At 45.2% G+C, this 23,524-nt stretch overlaps 1 protein-coding gene across 8 annotated transcripts in view; it reads left to right on the forward strand.

Moving 5' to 3' along the window:
• The window catches only part of LRCH3 (leucine rich repeats and calponin homology domain containing 3), a 366,756-nt gene that overhangs the window by 136,324 nt on the left and 206,908 nt on the right, over positions 1-23,524 (forward strand). For all 8 annotated transcript variants that reach the window (XM_078665641.1, XM_078665636.1, XM_078665637.1 and 5 more), the window contains exons 2-3: positions 10,706-10,850; positions 18,838-18,964. In XM_078665641.1, coding sequence (XP_078521767.1) covers positions 10,706-10,850; positions 18,838-18,964 — 272 coding nt within the window. The remainder of the gene's footprint in view (positions 1-10,705; positions 10,851-18,837; positions 18,965-23,524) is intronic.

Genomic DNA, 23,524 nt, shown 5'->3' on the forward strand with positions numbered 1-23,524 from the left:
TAGGTGATGACTGCAGGGTAGAGCTGTAGATGGCTCATGGATAGTAGGAACCCATGTCTCCACACAGCCTGGAGTTTGCAGGGTCACAGGGCTAGCCTTGCCTGGCTTCCAAAAGTCTCCTGAGCACAAGCCATACTGGCCATAATACGAGACATAGGCTCACAGCATAGAAGCTTAGAGTGTTGCAATGGACATGAACAAGCCTGATAGAATGTGAGTTGGGCAGTTAGAATCTGCCCTCCGCATCCTCTCCTTCTTGTTAGGTCTCGCCTGTCGATGCGCATGCGCATCGAGCAAGCGAGACTATGGGGGCTTATCCACTCTTTGTCCAACTTGCAAGGAATCGTGGCGATTCCTTGCCGTGCCCGTGACTTTTTAGCTCAATGCGCATGCGCATTGAGCTTAAAAGCGCGTGCACATGCCCCCAGCCGCCTGCCTTGCCTACTCTCCCGCCCCCTCACTTCTTGATTGCACGGCCGCTAGGCCGTGCCTCCCCTACTCTCCTCCTCCTACTCTCCTCCCCTCGCCGTCTGTTCCCGCACTCCTCCCACAGCCCCGCTCCGCCCCCTCCCCTGCCTGGTCGCGTCGCATTTCTCCTCCCCCCAGCCGCCTGCCTTGTTTATATTTGTATTTAGTCATTTGCATCCTCAGTTTCTTGAAGAGTAACAACTTGCTAGTATGTAAAAAAACAAAAAAACGCTGCATACAATATTACAAGCGAAAACATAAGTATTATTTTTGACCCAGGATCTGTGACTGCGTTATCTTGCTGACGGGACTGCAAAACATGCAGTCTCTTGCGTCACTTCTTAGCCTCCATATGTCCAGGTCTTCTTGAGGAATATCGTCCTATAAGCACACCAACTGCGAAACGTACTAAACATTAGGTTCGACAGTCCCACTTGTGAACAAGTGCTTCGAAAACCAGTCAAAGGAGCAGCTCGTCCCCACCAGTGCAAAGACTGGTAACCGGCGCAGGTCCACCCAAATGCACACAATATAGCCAGTCAGGGCTCCGAGTGCCACTGCCTTACCCACTACAAATTAACATGGAAGCCAAGCCGTTCCAAACGAACGCATACAAAAGCAGTATTTTCTTTCTGCCGCTCGCCAGTCAGACTGCAGGAGTACAGACCAGCCCCCTCCACCAAAGGCCACCCGAGAGGTATACATCTCATTAAGCGCCCGCAATCACTTTGGCGGCAACACTTTGATGACCTCAGTGAGCCTCTTGGTGTAAACATCCAGCCCTTCCATGAGCCCTCACAGAGTCCAGGTCTGCCCGCACATGCCTTTGAGATGTCTCTCAAGGACATACAACTGCCTACTGGGGTGAGCTAACCCTTTCAATGCCTCTTTGATAAACACCTTTACCTCATCCTGCAGGGGCTCCTCGAGACCCCCTGACATTTCCGCCACTCTTTTAAAGGCAGCTACACAGACTGTTTGGCTTCTGTGTCTGCCTGCTCACTTCCTCTCCTCTTTCCCACATTGCTTTCAACCCCAAATTAAACACAGCAAATTAAGCTTTCAACATCGCCATGCAGACCCAGCCCACAAACATGGTTTATTCTGATCTTTTTTTAATCACACACGTAGGCCCCCGCTCCGCCCCCTCCCCTGCCCGCCGTGTCGCATTTCTCCTCCCCCCTCCCCTTATCTGCCTTCCCTCCGTCTGTTCCCTCTCCCCGCTCCGCCCCCTCCCCTGCCCGCCGTGTCGCATTTCTCCTCCCCCCTCCCCTTATCTGCCTTCGCTCCGTCTGTTCCCTCTCCCCGCTCCGCCCCCTCCCCTGCCCACTCTCCCTTTCTATTCTCCTTTACCACTCCACTCTGGACTCCTTCATTTTGTGCTGTTTGACATATTTCTTCTCTCATCCAACTCTTCTGCGGGCTCCCCTCCTTCCCACTGTAGTTTGCAACAAATCCATCCTCCTTAAACCGTGTACACCATTTGCCTTTCACCCCTCCATTCCCTCTCCTGTCGCTCCCTTTAAATTCCCCCCTCCTTCCTTTTACTACCACTTTCCCTCTTTGTCACAAAAAAACCCTTTTATTCACTCGCTTTTCGTCTCTTTCTCCCCTCCTCTCCTATTCTTTTCCCTTACCCTGTCTTTTCTCCCCCTTTTGTCTTTCGAATCCCACTCTCTCTCCCTCCCCTCACCCCCTCTCATTCCCCAACCCATTTCAGAGCTCAGTTCCTGAAGTGCCTCTTGGCAGCCGTGAGCTGCGGGGTAATAGCGCGTTTTGTAGCATTCCCAAAATGCATCTTTGACAGCTTGTCCAATGCTTCAATCTCTCCCCCAAACCTAGTGGGGCAAGTGCTTCGCTGCGCGCCGCAGCGGCGCTCCAGCGCGCCGGTAATGTTTCCAACCCACTGATATATCATAAGCGCCATGTGCTGTTTTGTGGCTGAATTTTTTTTTAAAAAGGGGAGCGGATATTAAACATCATACGGTATGTTAATGTCAAGTACGCCTGGATAAACATTGAAGACTTTGCTCTGACTCCAGCGTGTGGGCTACGAGATAATTAACCTTTTCCAACCATCCCTGTATTTTTTCTGGATGTCCACTTCTACAATGTTAACGGCGGTGCACTGTTCCGTTTGTTGATTCGACTCTGCTGAGATAACACAGCCCCCTCCCCTGCCCGCCGTGTCGCATTTCTCCTCCCCCTTCCCCTTCTCTCTCTTCTCTGACATGCAGTGTGCGGCCCTAACTGAAGTAGTGTAAACCCCGGCGCACAATAGCCAACACCCTCACTCACCCTCAACCCCTCACCCTCACTCACCCTCAACCCCTCACCCTCACTCACCCTCAACCCCTCACCCTCACTCACCCTCAACCCCTCACCCTCACCCTCACTCACCCTCACCCTCACTCACCCTCAACCCCTCACCCTCAATCCCTCACCCTCACTCACCCTCACTCACCCTCACCCACCCTCAACCCTTCACCCTCACTCACCCTCACTCACCCTCACTCACCCACCCTCACCCACCCTCACCCACCCTCACCCACCCTCACCCACCCTCACCCACCCTCACCCACCCTCACTCACCCTCACTCACCCTCACTCACCCTCACTCACCCTCACTCACCCTCACTCACCCTCACTCACCCCCACCCTCACTCACCCTCACTCACCCTCACTCACCCTCACTCACCCTCACTCACCCTCACTCACCCTCACTCACCCTCACTCACCCTCACTCACCCTCACTCACCCTCAACCCCTCACCCTCAACCCCTCCCCCTCACTCACCCTCAACCCCTCACCCTCACTCACCCTCAACCCCTCACCCTCAACCCCTCACTCACCCTCACTCACCCTCAACCCCTCAGCCTCACCCTCACTCTCACTCACCCTCACTCACCCTCAACCCCTCAGCCTCACCCTCACTCACCCTCACTCACCCTCAACCCCTCAGCCTCACCCTCACTCACCCTCACTCACCCTCAACCCCTCACCCTCACTCACCCTCACTCACCCTCAACCCCTCACCCTCCCTCACCCTCACCCACCCTCAACCCCTCACCCTCACCCACCCTCAACCCCTCACCCTCACCCACCCTCAACCCCTCACCCTCACTCACCCTCAACACCTCACCCTCACTCACCCTCACCCTCACTCACCCTCAACACCTCACCCTCACTCACCCTCAACCCCTCACCCTCACCCTCACTCACCCTCAACCCCTCACCCTCACCCTCACTCACCCTCAACCCCTCACCCCCTCACCCTCACTCACCCTCAACCCCTCACCCCCTCACCCTCACCCACTCACCCTCACCCTCACTCACTCACCCTCACTCACCCTCACTCACCCTCACTCACTCACCCTCACTCACCCTCACTCACCCTCAATCACCCTCACTCACCCTCAACCCCTCACTCACCCTCAACCCCTCACTCACCCTCAACCCCTCACTCACCCTCAACCCCTCACTCACCCTCACCCTCACTCACCCTCACCCTCACTCACCCTCACCCTCACTCACCCTCACCCTCACTCAGCGCAACCACAGCATCTTCACTAAATATATTTAATAAACTTTAAGCTATTGGCAATATAAAATAAAATCCATTTTATTTACGTATTAATTATTAATTGTTTTTTAAAGCCATTCATTTTTTTTATATCAATACATATAAGTCACATATAAGTCCCGTTAATACAAAACATGTTGCTTTACAAATGCTAGAGGTGTCACATTTACAAAAATTATAACTATTGGCTTTGTAAAGAAGAAAGCTATTAATTTAGCTATTTAGAAAAAACAACACATAAATAAAAAACAAAAAAATAAATAACACCTATAGCTCAAACTTTCCTACTGCGAGACCTATTGCATTTCCAATGCTTGTTTTTGTTTGTGGCAGTTTAACATGGCACAAACTCAGCCCGAAAGTTTTGGAGCGCTTTACATGAGCGACACATTCTTCTTTTACACAAGTACACATTTCCGCACAAGGACTCATTCTTTTTTGTCTCCACCCGTAGCACAGGCCTTTTGTCTGTACATCCCTATATTCAATAATGGCATGACAAGCCTCCATCTTAGGTTTGTACAGAGCATCGCCTCCAGCCACCTACCAAGCCCTGCACAATACCTTCAGTTGGTAATTAAAATATTTATATTTTCCCAGCCAGAGCCAAAAGCCTGAGCACACAACTACCTGGTTCTCATGTGTCATGCTTTACCAGCACAATGTTGCAGCATCTTATATGTCCGCATCCCCGTCTCTCATGCAATGCTGTTTTTGGTTGTACTGTTTGTATTCGTTAATCATGGAATTAGTCATGGTGTAGCTCTAGGTTGTGTGCACCCTTCTTAAGAGAGCTTCAAAATGAGTGTGTTGGGAAGGAGTGGTGCAGTGGATACTTTACGGGAAGCTAACTTTGTTTATTGCAATACCCATTGAGACCCAGAAGTTGGAGGCTCCAGAGTCTCTCATTGTGCTCTTGGGCTCAAGTCAAACTTCGAGTATATCACCTGTAGCCTGGGCAAGACTACGAAAGCCGGCACTCTGAGGTGAACTGTGCTTAGCAGAGCCATGAGAACTTTATAGCGGGTACCTTTGTTTTAAGGAACCGTATTGGGATCTACCCTCGCACCTACAGAACTTTGGTTTTGAGGGATGTTTTATTGACTTGTGGTTTCTAGAAATCAGTGGATTTGGCATCGGAATGTGCTACAATGTTGTATTTTTAGAGCTTGCTTGTTCGCGACGCTGTCACATACTTTTACAAATTAACAGTAATGACTGAGAGATGGGCTTCGTCTCCACTCACATGTTGATTGTTCTAAATACAGCAAAACTATATTTCATTGGGAAGAGGTTGTGTGATTCCTCTGAAAGAGTGCTTCTGTTGTACTTCTTGGAAAGCTTAGGCTCAATCCGGTAGCCCTAGATTTAGTGCGTCAAGCCGTTGGTTACACATTTGAGATGTAGTAGGCCTGATCAGTTCAGTATAAAAAGTCACACCAAAGACAGTAGATCTGAATTATTTGTTGTGAAAGGCCAATGTTAAATCCAGTCGTCTTTTAAAGGTGGATTGTTATTACAATGTGTTAAAGTATGTGTGTATATATAATTATATATAGTTTTGGTGCACACACTCAGGCAAAAAATACGGTAGCATGTGGACAATTGGGGATTTATTAATTCATAAACCCTGCGTGACGCGTTTCGACCGAATGGCGGTCTTGTGCACACACACACACATTATATGTATGTGCTTTTTCTTCCACACAGACGGCACTCCTCGAAGTGCTTGATAGATTAATTTATTCTTTAGCAGACACAATGCTATTGATATTGAACCGTTGTGAACAAGGGTCCGCAGGAGCCGAAACACGTAGACGCTTGTGCCTGCTAAAGAATACATTAATTTATCAAGCACTACGAGGAGTGCCGTCTTTGTGTGTTAGAAAGCACGGAAAACATTGCATGTCTATGCCAGGGTGATTAACGAGCACCCGCGGCGTTCTGGAAGCACGCTTTACATGCACTTGTTGGAGGAATATATATATATATATATATATCAAACAAAACTCCTGGCCGCTTTTCGAAGCGGCAACTCAGCAGGCGCAGACCTCCTCTCAAAATGAATAACTCTGGCTCAAAAGTAAACCACCATCAGATAAAGGCAGTGGAATTTTAATTGCAAAAGTGTAGAGCGAGTGCTCTCCTAGACGCGTTTCACTCCATGGGAGGAGCTTGGTCACATGACGCGCCCAAAGTAGGTGTAACATTAAATAGTGCATGAGGAACTCAATCACCCGTAGAAAACAGGATTAAAAGCAAAACGAAATCAATAGGCATAACATTAATTCATCAATACCATGTTTCTCAAATTGTAGCATAGTGCTTGAGCCCAGAATGTAAAAAAGGTTCGGCATTATAAAAATAATGTGCTTAGTTCAAAACAAGGTCAAAAGAACACACTTCAAGACAATATGAGCATAGTGCTCTTAAGCATCATTCAAAGTTGGGACACATGATTCACAATTTCTTTTGAATATTCCCACAATCGAGTACAAAGTAGAGACTAAATAGTCTAAATTCAAATCTAAGAATAAAATTATAAAGCATCGCCTGATATCGTCACAAGTATAATACCAGTTTGGTGTATCATGCAGCTAGCTCAAGAACTCAAAAATTGCAGAAATAACAATCATTAGATAAAGGACCCAACTCTAATTTTGAAGAAGGTTCGAAAAATCATTGAGACCACTATGCTGAGCCAACCATGAAACATGATTCTAGTATGCCCACTGAAATAAAAAGTGTTAATGTGATAAGGGTGAAAAAAACTAAAATTATAAGCAATATATCATATTAACGGTTAAGGATGAAGCACATGAATTGAAAATCAGCATCATTCATTTCAAATAGCATTGAACCAATGAATTGTCAAATCATCGTCTGCTAAGTTGGATTGATTTAAGGTCCACCTTTCTTAATATACTCAAAAACACTAAATCCAACTCATAGATAATTATGCAATTCATCAATTGCATTTAAACCATTTGGGGCCTTGGAATCGAGCAATAAGATGAAATAAGTTTCTTTTTGTCTGAGGAGTTTCTCTCTGTCTCCCCCCGTCCGGGGTTGGGAACTGATCCTAGGAGTGTGTAGTGCAAATCTTTTAGTTGGTTGTCGTGAACAGCCTTAAAGTGGCGAGCCACCGGGTAATTGCTGTCGGAATTAACAATTGCGCGTATGTGCTGCAAAATACGCTGATTAGCAGGTAGTTTGGTGCTGCCAATATAGGCGAGATTGCAAGTACACTTTAGTTGGTAAATTACGTGGTCACTGCGGCATGTCAAATATTCTGTAATTGGAATTCATTTGTCATTAAATGCTGACTTGTAATGCGTCCCATTTACCGCGAATGTACACGCACGACAAGACGTGAATTTGAAGAAACCTGTCTTAGCTAACCAAGTTCGTTTCGATGTTAATTCAGGTTGGGAATGATCCAAGGCGTCTTTCATGGAGGGAGCCCTCCTGAATGTGATCGCCGGTTTCTGTGGTAAAATGGGGCCTAAAATAACATCCGTCAGAATGATTGGCCAGTCCGAGTTGATGATGCGTCTCAATTTGCGTTGTTGTGAGCAATAGGTGATAATGAGACGAACTGACTGGGTATCATTTTCCTCAGGAATGGTTACAATTTTAGGAGCCAGCAATTGATCCCTCGAATGTAAGGATACTTTCGAGAGAGCACGTTGCAAAAGTTCAAGACTGTAACCACGTTCTAAAAATTTCCTAGTGGATTCCTTCAGGCACTGATCTGCTGTGATAGTCACTACAGATCCTTTTGATTCGAACAAATTCACCAAACGGTATACTGTTAATTGTGTGGGAAGGATGGGCACTCTGGGCATGCAAGATTGCATTGCCCGCCGTTGTTTTCCTGTGAAGCTTGATGTGGAGCCTGCCCTGATCAATGTACATTAGAACATCTAAAAACTCAGCAGAGTTTAGTGAAATGGCAGCAGTAAATTTCAGATTACGACTATTGATGTTAATTTCGTTGACGAATTGGTGGGCCTCAACTGGTGAACCCTTCCATATAATGCAAATATCGTCTATAAAACGCCAGTAGTAGGCTAGATGTGAAAGCCACTGACTATGGGTTTTGTTTAGTACGTGCTCCTCCCACCAGCCAACATGTAAACATGAGTAGCTGGGGAAGAAGCACGAACCCATGGCAACACCTCGTTCCTGATGGAAAAACTCGTTTTCAAATTGAAAATAATTGTTAGTTAAACAGATGTTAATCATTTCTAACAACATGATGTTATGGTTGCGCAAACTGGCATTGCGAGAATCCAAATAATATTTCGCTGCCTCCAAACCTTGGGAATGATCAATGCTCGTGTACAGTGATTCTATGTCCATCACCAAAAAACAGAAATCAGAACACCAATTAACTTGTTTGATTTTAACCAAAAAGTCTGTAGTGTCTTTGAGATAAGAAAGGAGTGAAGACATGTGAGGTTGGAGAAAATAAACCCTGGGGGTAGAAGATTTGCAGTTAGAGAATCCAGGTTAAGCTATTTTAGAAGAGGGCTATACTGTATTGCCAACTGTAATTTTGTCCATATTTTTGTGGCTGTATGCTTTGATGTTGGTTTTGTAGGAAGACTTGGGCGCAATACAGTATGCTTCATTTTGTTATGATGCCATGCCAGTGATAAAGGCTATAAACCTGATTGGTTCATTGGGGAGATTAATGTCACATGCAATGGTTCTGATCAGTTAATCATGAAAAGTGTGCTGCTTAGAGGACCAATTTCTCTCTACATAACAGTATCAACTTCAGAGACCTAGACAGAAACTGTCCAGGTTATTTTCCGAGAGCCATCTTTAACAGGTTTGCACATATTGGTAGTGAGCACAACATCTGGTTTTTTTCCCCGGTTTCTGCGTGAGATGGGCCTTGTATTGCACTTCCCCAGGCTGTCAAAGTCCAGGCCAGAAAAGACCTTCATGTAGACCTGAGCCTGGATGGGAAGGTGAAGCGAACTAAGTGGAACAAATATGCTGTGATAATTTTTAGTGTTGATAAGGCTGTCTAATGTCCGCATAACTGTCAACAGGCAATGATCAGCATGAAACACAGTGTGTATTTAACATAAAAATTTGCTTTTGTAAAGCCAATTGGACATCTGCGACTGAATAACAGATGTTTATTGATTTAATATTGTTGCAGTGAGAGGTAGTTGGTGGTAAAGCTGTTTGTTGGCTGTGCATGGGTTGAGTGCCGACCTGTGGTAATTTTGGGTGGGTTCTGTGTGAATGTATGTGTGGGTGATGGCAGAGAAGCTGCACAAAGAGGCGGTAAAGCTTGTGAGGCATGCTCTAGTGTTGAGTGGCGTCATGGGTTCGCTCTTGGGTCTCACCATGTCCTAACTGAACCAAACAGAAGATCACCCTTGTCCTCATCTTCGCCCAGCTGAAGACACCCTAGACGAGGTGGGATAAAGGAAAACCTCAAATAGACTCTCCCACCTCAAGTCAGGTTTGACTGTTACTCGAGGTTGGGCTAGATTATTTCTTTTTGTGGCCTTCAGCTGGTGGTTTACTGTTTATGACTCCTTAGTGGTTTTACAACCCATGGTAGTGAACAGGGAATTCCTGGAAAAGGGTATTTTTGGGGTTAGGATTTTCCCTTGTGCATGGGAAGAGTTAACTGATATCAAATGGGTAGGTACACTGAACCCTAAATAATATTTTTAGGACATTGTACGAGTTATTTAAAAGCTTTAAAAACGTTTTGATAATGGATAACATGTTTTAGAAGTCTTTTTCTTTTTCTAAATGCTGCCATTTTACAAACAAATGTCATGCCGATGATTTCTACCTTTTGTTTTTAACAAATAGCAGCTACCATTAGCCTTATTTGGGAAGTTTAATGACGAAAAATATTTCTGTAGTTTGATTTTTGGGGTAAGTTGGATTGTCAGACAGGCTGGATTTTGTCTTTGCTTTTCCTTCTGGAGTGTGAATATTTTCCTCTGATAAGACTAGACAAGGGATTGAAATTTGCATGTTGCACTCAAATATGACAAGATGATTTGCCTCCGCATACTGCTAGGTACTGTCCTTCAACTTTTCTTTTTTGTGTTCAGGTTTGTCAAAGTGAGCCATTTGCCGTACCCTAGTATTTAAATATATATATGCTGACTTATTGTAAAGTGCTGCTTAATGAAGCTTAGCCAGTTTTGCAAGTAACTAGAGGTGAGGTTGATGTCTCTCTCTCTCAAATAAACAATATCTCTTTAAAGAATTAGATCTTCTGGCCCTTGCTGGGCGAAGTTGAATTTTTTTCTAATGGATCTAAATGCAATCATGTATTCTTTCTGGTTGACGGTGCGTAAAGGTGCGTCAACATTGTCACTCAAAGATATATGTATGAAAACGTACTGTTCTTGCGCAAAATCTTAATAAAAATAAAATTTAAAAAAAACATTGTCACTTAAAGACTTGCCCGGTGTGCTTCCTCCAAACAAGCTTAACCTGGATTAAAACAGACCTTTGTTAAGCAAGAGGTTGTTCTATTGGAGCCTTGCCTACATTTTGCCTATGTGATATGTTAACACCACTGGATGTACATTTTGCAAACTTGCATTGTGTGAATTGTGGTCTTTATGAGCTTAATTAATGAAAATTGACTTTTTCTTTTAGATTTATCCCGGAATCGGCTGGTTGAAATTCCGGCAGAGGTCTGCCACTATGTATCACTTGAGAGCCTTAACCTGTATCAGAACTGCGTTCGGTATATCCCAGAGGCGATCCTCAACCTCCAGGCCCTGACGTTTCTTAATATCAGGTAACTCTTGGAACTGAGTCCTTCACATGTTTAAATGCTATGTATTGGTACATTTCATAAATCTAGCTTGGTGGCAATGGAGCACTATCCATTATTGTGGGTGATGGGCAATTATTATACACATTGTGAACATCATGTGGGGAATATACATCTTCAAATTACACAGCTTACTTCACGTATTTAAAATTGGATTTCACATTTTTAGGCGTAAGGCAATCGTTTAACCCAGAATACCATGATCTTGTTTTCTTTAGTTAAAAGCTGAGGCCGGGAGTCAAACCTAGAGCACCACTTTCCAATGTGGGCAACATGTCCATTAGATAGCATCTCCTCCCTATAGGGTCCCTCGAAAGATTGAAATATATTTGGTCTCAAGTAATTTTATTTATCCACTTAGTATCTTTATAGGACCTTATTACGAATGGCCACTTTATTTTGAAGCAGCCATTAACCACGTTTGCAGGACCCTTCGTAATTATGAGATCCTCAAAAATACCACGTATCTGTGTACTTTCACCTGTAAATTTTGGTAGCTATTAATCCAGGCAGCCAACTCTCATGACGACATCCAGTAAGTCTTTACAAAACTGCATGCTTAAGTTTTGCTCCTTTGCTTAAATTCTAGTGGTAGTAACCCAAATCTTCTGAAAGATATGAAATGAGTGGCGATCAGACATTGATGTTTGAGAGTAAACTTGCTAACTTCCATGAGGAATGCATAATGGCAAAGAGATGTGAGAGTCCATGACTTGACAAGATTCACCTGTGGTGATGTACTTTGACATGTTTTCTGTAATAGGATCATGTTTCTCTGGGATCTTCCTTCACTTGGAGTACTGTTGTAGCTGCTACTGTCACAAAGTCTCTTGCAGCTTCTGTGATTGGGATTAGCACTTATTTAGAATTTTGCTCACGGCATGGGAACTGACCTATTTATACTGCAGCAAGCAGGTCATCGGCAGTGAACCATATCCAAGTATTCATTCTGTAATATGCTGATGCCTTGGGAGGGCTGTGTCTGCCAGCCTTCACAAAGTCATAGCACATAACACACGGGATGTGTGTTCCAAAACCAGAGTGTACATTTATGTAGCTGCTCTTGGTTCCCTAACTTATCCCTTGCACTCCCACCAATAAAACTTCAGCAGCACGAACTGAACGCTCCTTGCTACTGTCATAAGTGAACAAAACTGCAAAAAACACAGTTGATGGACAGAATGTAGAACAATGTCATACATTCACCCCAGTACAAGGATCTGGGCCTAAATCCATCGTTTTTTTTTTGCACTCCACACCACCCTGGGTTAGACACTTGCTATATGCAAATCAGCTCTGACCCTGTGCCTCATGGGAACAGTCCAGTCCGAACTACCAAGCCATATCTTTCCCAGACCGGAATCAAGCATCCAAGGACCGGTTTCTGGCTATCAGCCTTCATCAGCCTGGATAGCTTGACTCCAGTGGTGTGGAGAGCCTGGGACTCACGTCTGAGCATACCCAGCCCACTCGGGGTGAAAATTGCAAAAAACACAGTTGATGGACAGAATGTAGAACAATGTCATACATTCACCCCAGTACAAGGATCTGGGCCTAAATCCATCGTTTTTTTTGCACTCCACACCACCCTGGGTTAGACACTTGCTATATGCAAATCAGCTCTGACCCTGTGCCTCATGGGAACAGTCCAGTCCGAACTACCAAGCCATGTCTTTCCCAGACCGGAATCAAGCATCCAAGGACCGGTTTCTGGCTATCAGCCTTCATCAGCCTGGATAGCTTGACTCCAGTGGTGTGGAGAGCCTGGGACTCACGTCTGAGCATCCCCAGCCCACTCGGGGTGAAAATTGCAAAAAACACAGTTGATGGACAGAATGTAGAACAATGTCATACATTCACCCCAGTACAAGTATAAGTGAACAAATCAACATCTTGCATCCACCTGTGCAGAGGTGGTTATTTGAATATTTCTGCGGATTACATAAATAGTTTTCTGCACCATCAAATGATTCCCCAGACCGCATTGATATCAGTATCCTCAGAGAGAAGTCTTAATCAGCCCTTTATGAAATAATTCCCATAGTTTCACAGGTTATAGGAATTACCTTGTCTTCATTTCACAGAGAACTGAAGCTACCCTGTATGTATTATCTGTCCACATCGAAAGCTTATGTGGAGTTGTCGAAAATCTATCATTACTAGATTCTACGAAGGGCATGCGTTTTTCCTTTTGATCCTTATTAACAGAGAGTTTAGATTGTCTAGAACATGTTCTAATTGCGAGATGGGCCTGCTTTAACTTTCACTTAGCACCTACAGTATAAGAAGAGCAAGACTGTGGATATTGCTGGGACATAGAGCCTGCATAACTAGGCAGATTCAGGAGGTCCAGCAGCGAATAGAGTAATTTTTATTATTAAAAGAAATAGTCAGGCAATTCAGAATTTACAGTGTTTCTATCAGATGGAAAATCGCATTAGGAATGTTGGCTTTACATTGATCCAACATTACATTGATACAAAAGACCTTTAGATGAAGGGAATCTAACCTAACCTTTCCTTCTTGGGGCTTAGACCAGGTCTCCATTGACCACACTTAGATAAGAAAACACATCTGGTGCACACAGGCGATCATTGCGACAAGGTTTCTGCATGAAGTGCAAGGAGGATTCCACCCTACAGGAAGCATTAGTTTTTGTTTCTAAGAAGGAGTAGAGAGGTCTGTGAAGAAACAAGAAAGCCACACGTGGCATCAAGCACCTATAAGGAAGCAGGGCACACTATCAAAATACCCTTTCTTACCTGCTTAGAGCTATCACTCACTGGCTTAATGCTGTGCTTGTTAATAACCCTGGAAAACACTGGTGTAATGAGACTTGAGGGGGTCTCCCTGCAAGGTACGTGGAGGGCCCCCCTCTGGGCTCAATCAGGAGCTTTCCGGCCAGAGTGCTGTGCTGAGGAGGCCCCCTGGTGCATGGGGGGCCCCCACACCATAAGGGCTGCGGGGGCTGTGTTACGCTCCTGCTGGAAATGCGAAACACTGTCACACAGTCCTATTTCTTTAAGTGATCGGCAAGTTGTTCTGGCTTGACCTAATTGCCAAGAGTTCAATAAAGGGGTGTTCACTCATGAGCGTAAATCCCCCTCATTGACCAAACCATGATCTGCTCTAAACACGATAGTGCACTGTTGGTTTGAGTCTATCTTTTGCAGCAGAGAGCTAGCAAAGCTTTTGCACCAGCGGATTGAGCCTGCCTCTCGGAGGCCGTTGCACCAGCAAACCGATCTAAGAGGCCAGGCCTACATCCCTTGCTGAATGTGCCGCAAGGCCCAAGCCTCACTCTTTTACGTTGACTTCGTGGAGTTTGCTGAGTGCGCGTGGGTGTGATTTGTCCTTGTAAGCCTAAGTAGGCCTGCCTCTCTACAGTCCCCCCCCCCCCCCAGGTCCCTCATGCTCCCTCCAAGCACGTTTGTCTCCCTTCTGCATGAGATTTTTGAGAAAGGCAAGGCTGAGATGTTATGTTGTCTCTCTCAACTGGAAGCTCTCAAATTGTATGATGATGGTGGCAACCCACAAGGAAATCGTTGTTTTCCTGGATTCACAGGTTGTGTATATTTCACCATTTAGGGGAGGGGCCCTGAACTTTCCCTGTTGTCTCTTCTTTTTTTCTTTCAGTTTTTGGACATCAACCAGAAGATGGGCAGTGCTAGCCCTTTATGTTGAATGTAAGCTCAGATTCCCTGGTACATTTTCGCCATCCTCCTATTTTTTTTCTGCCTTTGGGTACGGAGGCACGGTCTTAAGCCCCAAGTTGAGGATAGTCGAAGAAGAAACAGGCAAAGTGTTGAGACACAAAGCAAAGCACAGAGCGAGGGAGAATATTGATGGGGAAACAGACTTTTAATACAGCTGAAAACTCAAAGAAAAGCTCAGGAGAGGGCGATTTTGGTGTCAGGCTTCGAGCAAATTGGGTTGGTGAATTCATACCGAAGGGGTAGTTGTTATTCCTAGGCATTCTCTCACTAAGCGAATAAACATGGAAATTGTTCAAACCCACATTCGCAATGGGGCAGTATTTTTTTTAGCTCCGCTTCAGTAGAAGCATAGTATGTCCTCATGTAACGTAACTGGTGCTATGTAAAGCGCTCTGATACCTGATTCGGTTCGGGTCTAGTTCGCGCTATATAAAACTCTGCAAAAAAAAAAGAAGCTGATGATGGCCAGAAAAGACATTGTCATGGCTGTACATTGTTTAAACAGCCGCTTTCTGTGCAGGACTAAAACAGGAGTCTGAGGACAAGGTCATTGACTCGCAGTTTCGTGTGAAGAATATGTTTGACCCCTTGAAATACCAGGTGCTGCAACAGTACAAAGCTAGCATGGTTCTGTCCAAATCTCTAAAAATGTGTATGACTTAGAGAAAATATCCTGAAGAACGGCACTGGTGCAAAACCTTAGTTTAATTTTTTTATTCGATGCACTTGCAATGTGCCAAATCCTCAAAAGAGTGTCCAACATAAAAGCCAGTCCAGAGAAAAGGCATAGCTAAAGTAGATTACGTTGCCATGTTTTTAAGGAATTCTGTTGATTGGGACGGTTGTGGATATTAGCTACAAGTCCTCCCTGAGTTTAGTGGACAGAAAGTAAAACAATTTCTCCCAGGGTCTGACCTAGTTAACTTACCGAACAGGTTAAGCCGATTGCAATAAACCTGATCTCTTGCCTAGGACAATATCTTATACATCTTCGCCTTTTATGGGGCGATGTGGTTGACATAGTCGGCAATGTAAAACAGTTCATAGCTTTAAACAACAACCCGTGAAGTCATACGAGTCCTTAACCATCTATTAAATTAGAATCTGAAAAGTCTTGATGGAAATGTCCAGATGGAAAACATGGGATTTTTAAGGTTTTGCAGTGTGTTGCATGGAGCAGAAACCTTCCTTTGGAATCATCAGGCGCCGTGGGGTTGGCTCCTCCTCTGGGTTATGAGGGCAAATAGAATGGCTTTAAAAGCATTTTCATAACTACTAATTTAAAGATCAACCAAGTTTCATTTGAATATTTCATTTATATTTATTTCTAGAACATACAAAATATATTTGATGTTGTGAAAGTAAATAAAAAAAACAACATTGCAAAACAAAAATTACAAGTGGCAATCACTCCTCCGGGCAAAAGACAAAACATAGAATATCTTTAACACGGAAAGAAAATCTAGTCATCCAAAACTTCACCTTAAACAACCTTTGTCTGCAAAATTACCAGAAATGTTTTTACTCCAACTGAGAAAGTCATCATTTGTTACCCACTAAACTAAATATCATTAAGGACGGTTTCATTAACTTTTAACATTTTATCCTGTGAACCAAACTAAAATGATCTTTCTGGGGGAGCTGTCACACTGAACAGTATATCCCTTCTGTAAATGGGAGAACCCAGTCAACTTCCTGCCATTGATCCACAAACCTCTCGTACCACCGCCTCATCACACTCAACCACGTGATTGATTACATCACCCTACTCTCCATTTTCGCCCATTGCTAAGTTAACTGACCTCTGCCTGCTTGCTACTCACTTAACTATTAGTTTCAGTCTCTAGGGTAAGCAGCTTTTCAATACAATTAGATCTAATGAAATGCTAAAAACAATATCTCCATGTTGGGCAGCTCCTGATTTTAAAATTGTGCAGATAATATTTTGCAATAACAGAAAATAATATAACCCTAGAACATTTTTTTTAATCCATAGAGCTTAAATCACCAAAAATAAATGTTGAAAATTGCAAAATAGTGTACAAGAATTGATTGCCTAAGTCCTATGTACCTACCTATTATCTCTGCAGCATATGTACCTTTGACCATGTCAAACAAAAGGTTGAAATGTTTTGGAGTATAAAATATCCAATACATGCTCAACAAATCAAAAATTCACCCCCAGTCACACATTTGGATTTAACCCATCTTTTTTTGCCCACCATGCCATCCCAGTTTTGGCCCAGCCATATGCTAATCAGTCTTGACCCTGCTCCCCATGGGAACAGTCCAGCCCGAACTACCAGGCCAGGTCTTCCCTAGACTGGAAATAAACATCCTGCGACCGGTTTTGGGGATCACCCCGCATGAGCAAGGCTAGCTTGAATCCAGTGGCACAGTGAGTACGGGATCCACGCCTGGGCATTGCCTTCCCAATTAGGGCGACTCCGTGCATGTGTCAGTTGCAGGTATTTGTATCATTCCGAGCTCGCCAGCTCAAACTCGTAGTGACTCAAATGCTATTTGTTCCTGTCCTCTCCAGATGTCACCCAGTTTCTCTATCCCCCAGCCATTCCCATTTCTTAAAACCAGAGAGTTCTCCCACTTCTCGTACCATGACGGTGTCCCATAGGGGAGTCCTCCCCGTCAATCTCCCTTCCCATCCTAGATGTTTGGAGGCTTCCTGCCTGGCCCATGCCACAGATTGTGTATGCGGTGGAAGTTGATTCTCCCGTCCTCTGCAATAGAGTGCTTCCAAGAATCCTCTCTGTCCCATTGCCCAATGATCTCCCCTAAAAGCCGGGTTGTTATGGTCAGTAAATGCCATTCGTTTATCACCATCAGTTGTGCCGCCCAGTAATACGTCCTGAGGTCTGGGACTGCAAGTCCACCCTCATATACCCCTCTTTGTAATTTACACAGTGCCACTCTTGTGCAACCACTGTCCTACAACAGCCTACGGAGCTCACTGTCTATACCCTGAAACACGTTCTTGGGTATTTTGTAGGGGGTATTCTGCATGATGTATAGCAGTCTGGTTTTCTACATCATTTTAAAAATTGCAGCCTGCCCCATTAGTGATATTGGCAGCTTCCTCCAGCTATCTACGGCGCTTTTATTCGCTTCAGCTGGGAATGCAAATTGTCCTCCAGGAATTCTCCTTCATTCCGTGATATTCCTATGCCAAGGTATGTGAATTGGAGCTTGGGAGTAAGCGGAATTGTTCGAATCAGTCTTTGGCGAATGTTTCCCTTTAACAGGAATATCAAAGACTTGTTCCAGTTGATCGTGTTCCCCGAATAGCTGCCGAACAGCTATTCGGGGAACACCCTGTTTACTGATATGTACGGGTTGGTCAGCTGCAGCGGTATAACATCTGCGTACAGAGATATTCTACCCTCTGAACTGCCTCCTCCCTTGATTCCTAATAGGATTGGGTCATTCCTGACCCAAGCTGCAAATGGTTCCAGGGCCAGTGCAAAGATCATTGGTGACAGCGGACAGCCATGTCGTGTACCTTTTCTTAGTGCAAAGGAACATGAGACCATCCCTTTTACCCTCACTCTGGCTGTTGGATTTTGGTATAGAAGTTGTATCCACTCACAAAACATAGGGCCGAAGCCCAGTCGGTGTATCATTTCGAACATGTATTCCCAATCCCCATTATCCAATGCCATTTGTGCACCTAATGACTGTATAACTGCCTCTTCCTCGGACCAGTGCAGCACCCCATACAAACTCCTCAGAATAAGCCTAGTGCTTCTTTGTGGCATGAACCCTGACTGGTCTGGCTGTACCAAATCTGAGATCACCGTCTGTAGCCTGGTCGCCAACGCTCTTGCTAAAACCTTCGCTTCTAAATTTAGTAATGAAATTCGTCTGTAAGACCCACAGTCCGTCTGAGCTTTCCATTTCTTTGGTATGACCACTATTGTGGCTTCCTGGATAGCTTTCAGGAATTTGTATTTATTTATTTTTAACCAAAGTTTGATGCTAGCAAGGGCTTCCAGGTGAAAATGCTTAGTGAGAGCCACGCAAGTCACTCCACCATAGATTTCCCCAGGTACCAGCAGTTAAGGTATTAAACAGTTTTGCAGGGTGAGAATCATTTATTTAGTTCCTTTATTTCTTATATTATCTTGGCAAATTGAATTTACTGGAAGTAGTATTTTTATATATTTTTTTTCTTTTATAAAATCATAACACAGATTTCTTTCTCTTTTGTTGAAATGTAGCCGGAATCAGCTGTCGACGTTGCCAGCACACCTTTGCAGCCTTCCTTTAAAGGTTTTAATCGCTAGTAACAATAAGCTCATCGCACTGCCTGAAGAAATTGGGCGGCTCCGACATCTCACAGAGCTGGTCAGTATCGTCCTTATTCATTGATCTATATAGTGTGGACTGATGTGCCATCTTAATGTAATAATGTTTTAAAGGTTGTTTATTTGTAGGCATGGTTTCGTACAGCAAGCATTAATTGGCGAAAGACTTATTTTGTTTTCTTTTTTTGTTTACAGAAGAAGGTGTTTATGAGTTTTATGTATGTATTTGCCAGATGCTTACCTGGACATTTTGTGAGATGATTTGGATTACAAAACATAAACAGGCCTTAAAGTGGGGAGGGGTTTCAGTCAGGATTTGTAGAGAGCGGCTGCATCACCGGTGAGGGTCTCTTGGCACTGGGAGAACATGCTGGCAGTTCTCCTATTGGTTTAACATACATATCTTGAGGTCCTTCCTGAACTGCTGGAGCTATGGTGAGGCTCTGAGGTTCAGGGGTGGGTTGTTAAAGGTCTTAGCAGCCAGGTGAGAGAAGCAGCGGCCTCCACTGTTCGTCTGGCAGATGTGTCGGGGATGAGTCTGGTGGCTGCTAAGGGGAGTGATTCAGAGCGGAGTTTCCTGGTAGGTTGGTGGAAGTTCATTCGATTGTTGAGGTACACCTGTCTTTCGTGTGTAGTGCCCTGTAAGCTTGGGTGAGCAGTTTGAACCGGCATCTCTTCACGACTGGTAGCCAGTGGAGTTTCCTGAGGTGTGGAGTGATTTGACTCTGTCTGAGGATGTCCAAGATGAGTCTGGCTGGATAGTTTGCAGTTTTGTCACGAGTTGGGCTGTTATTCCTACTTAGAGGGAGTTGCCATAGTCTAGTCTGCTGGTGACGAGAGCTTGTGTGACTGTTAGCCTGATGGGAGCCATCTTATGACCTTCTTGAGCATTCAGAGGGTGAGGAAGCAAGCGGTGGAGACGGTGCTGACCTGCTTCTTCATGGATAGCTTGCTGTAGAGGATGAGGTTGCGGTCGTGTTCGGTGGCTTTGGAGGTGGGACCATCTTTGAGTCATGCATGCAATTTTCAGATCTATTCTGGCCTCAAAAGGCAGCCAGTTCAAGGATTTTAGGTCAGGGGAAATATGCGAGTGTTTTTTTGATCCAGTGATAAGTTTCGCTGCAGCGTTCAAAGAGGCTCTCAGGGGGGCAGTTGTAGATAGGGGGGAGTCCGCAGAGGGCGACGCTACCGTAGTCTAAGCGCGGCATGACTAGGGCTTGTACTGCAATTTGGAAGTCCTTGGCTGGGAGGAAGGGTTTAAGTTTCCTCAAGGTATTGATTTGGAAATTAGCTCCCTTAGTTGCCTTGCTGATATGCCGTTGCATGTTGAGATTGGCGTCCAGTGTTATGCCTAAAGATTTCGCTGAGTCCACGATGGTAGGTTGGACATTGAGTGCAGTTAGGTGCTTAAGCCAGGTTTGAGAGGTGGAGCTTTTCGCGGGAGGTGAGATCAGAAGGAACTCAGTTTTCAGAGCATTGAGTTTGAGGTGATTATCGGCAAGCCATGATTGTGTGTTTCTGAGCATTGAGTTCAGTAGTTTGATGTCATTGGGGGATTGTAATTTCAGGTATAGTTGGGTGTCGTCTGCGTACATGTGAAAGTGTACATTAGATGCGTGTAACAAGGTGGTGAGAGGTTCCATGACCAGGTTGAACAATGTTGGAGATAGGGAAGATCCTTGTGGGATGCCTAATGTTACAGGCACTGGTGGGGACATCAAGTTGTTGCTCTTGAATTTCTGAGACCGGTCATGTAGAAAGGAAGTGAACCACTTGAGAACAGTCCCAGATAGACCCATTCTGGTGTTTAACAACTCGAGTAAGTTCTCGTGTTTGACTGTGTCAAATGCTGAGGACAGATCAAGAAGGATGAGGAGGCAGGTATCGTTTTGATCTAGGATTTGGAGGGCGTCATCAATTATGTGTGTAATAGCAGTTTCAGTACTGTGCCCTGCTCGGAAGCCTGATTGATGAGGGTTGAGGAGGTCAAACCGATCAATGTGTTTAGTTAGTTGGAGTTGTACGCATTTTTCCAACAGTTTGGCAAGGGTGGGAATGTTGGTAATAGGACGGTAATTGTTTGGGTCAGTAGGGTCAGCTGTTGGTTTCTTGAGTATAGGTGTGACTTGTCCAACTTTGAGGGAGTCGGGGATGCGTCCTTGTTGAAGTGAGCTGTTAATAATTTTGGTCCATAGTGGGAGGAGTAGTGGGATGAAGTCCTTTACAGCGTTAGCAGGAAGGGGGTCTGTGAGGTGATTGGAAGGTTTCAATGTGGTGAGCAGTTTGTTAATTGTTTCTTCCGAGTAGGTGTCAAAGGATGACCATGCAGCATTGTTCTTTGGTTCAGTGGGTGTTATGCTGTGGGGGTTGGAGTAAAGGTTTACGTAATTGAGGAGATCTTTCCTTATGTTATCAGTCTTTAGATTGAAGAAAGCAGAGAAGTCTTCACAGGATGGAATATCGCCTATTGTGCTACGCGATAGTTGGGGTTGTTCCTTGGATTTGCTTGGTCGAGCTGGAGGCTGAAGAAATCTGATTTTGTGCGCTTGATTTTCCTGAAGTAGGCGTTTCTCTTTTCCTTCAGAGTTTTAAGGTGCAGTGCCGAAGGGGCTGATCTCCAGGTGCGCTCTGCCATTCGCATGGCCCGTCTATCTTCGTTGAGTCTACCATCGTACCATGGGTTGGTTTTCTTAGTGGAGACTCTTTTCAGTTGCAAGGGGGCGTCCTCATTGATTATAGAAGTCATAGAGTTGAGGGGAGGTAAAATGTGTGGTGTGGGTAGGGGTCTGCTGGAGCTCTGGAGTGGATGGACCTCATGATGGATGCATTTTCCTTCTTGGAGAGGATGTTCCATGAGGTGAGGTGGTCTCTGTGTGCAACGGGTGATGATGTCCTCTTCGGGTGGGTTATGGTGTGAAGCCTTTGTGGATGGTGTTGATTTTGTTGTGAAAAAAGTATGGAAGGGTGTTGCAGAGAGCTTGAGAGGGTGTGATGTTATCAGTTGCCGAGGAGTTGGTGAATTCCTTGACTTTGTTGAAGAGTTCCTTGCTGTTAGAGCCGTCCTTGATGCGAGTGGCTAGAGCGATCTTCTTGGTATTCTTCAGTAGGTGGTGTTATCGATTGAGGGCGTCTTTATAGCGTTTTTGGTCCTCAAGGGTCTTACTTGTATGCCATCTTCTTTCCTTCTGTCTGCAGTCACGTTTCTGAGTTATAATTTTTTCTATGAACCAGTAGGTGTGTTGTGGTAGTTCCTTGGGCTTGGTGGGATTCTTTGGTGCAACTTCGTCAGCGCTTTCGGTAAGCCTGTTGGTGAAGCTTTCCACCGCTTGTTCGGTGTCTCCTGTTGTGGTGGGTAGGCAGGAGGTTAATCCACCGTTGTTCTTTTACCTTTGACCAGCTGCGCTGTGTCTCTGGCAGTGGAGCCGGGGTGTTGGGTGGTTCCAAGATTGCGAAGTGGACGCAGTGGTGGTCGGTCCAGGTGAGCTCAGTGTGGATGTATTGTACTCTGTTGCTGGCTAAGAAGATTGTCTCAAGCCTCTGCCCTGCGGTGTGGGTGGGGTCATTGACCAGCTTCTCGAGTCCGAGGTTGGACATACTGTCATGGAGGTTGGCCGTGTTAGCGTCTATCTAAGGTGTTCTCCAGGTGGAAGCCGAAGTCTCTTAGGAAGATGTGTAGATTTGAGTCGGTAGCGAGAGGGTCAATGAAGTCTGGGATGGCGTTGCAGAAGTCTGTGCGGGGTCCCGGAAGTCTGTATGTGAAGGCGCCACTGATGGCGGTTTTGCTGTTAATTTGGAGTTGAAAGTTGAGGTGCTCCTTGAAGGGGGTGAGTTGTCTGTGGTGGTAGAGCATTTGAGGTTCTCCCTGTAGATTATGGCGATGCCACCTCAGTTTCTGCTGGATCGGTCCTGGTGTGCAGTCTTGCATCCGTCGGGTGTGACTGTGGGGATGTCTGTAGCGGATGTGGGGTTCAGTCAGGTCTCTGTGATGAAGACTGTATCCATGACGTGGGTCGTGATGGTGTCCCAGATTTCCGTAGCATGTTTTCTGAGTGAGCGTTGAACAGCAGGCAGTGGATCTTATTGGAGGTGTGTGAGTAGGCCTTCTTTGTGGGTGTAGCGTGGGTGGTAACCTCGGTGTTGTAGGTGAAGTTGCAGTTCCGGCAGGAAAAAGGGCCTTCGGGAGGTATGGGCACAGTTGGTGCCCTGGAGTCTGGGATTTCAGGGCTCGAAGTTTATCTGAGGTGAAGCAATGGTGATCCGTGGGAGTTGGGGTCCTGGTGCTGGACGTGTTCCCGATGTATGCGAGTCAAGCCCTCTTGAGGGAGTCTGCTGCTTGGTCACGCTGCGGTACCCATGCTGTGTGGACTCCAAATAAACAAGGAAAGGGTTTGCTGATTGGTCCAAATAATGATTTGGATCTCTCTGAGGCAGACATAGAGGCCTGCTTATTATGTTAGTGTCACTCTATCAAGCTTTCCCACACCTTCCATGTCATGAAATATCACACACGACCTGCACCTGTTCATTAGACTATATTTTCATTTCTTGTCTGCTCTTTACAGAACAAGGTACACAGTTAGCACAAGTTGTGCCATTCGGG

Source organism: Lissotriton helveticus, chromosome 11 (assembly GCF_964261635.1).
Source record: "Lissotriton helveticus chromosome 11, aLisHel1.1, whole genome shotgun sequence".
In the NCBI taxonomy this organism is placed as follows: Eukaryota; Metazoa; Chordata; class Amphibia; order Caudata; family Salamandridae; genus Lissotriton; species Lissotriton helveticus.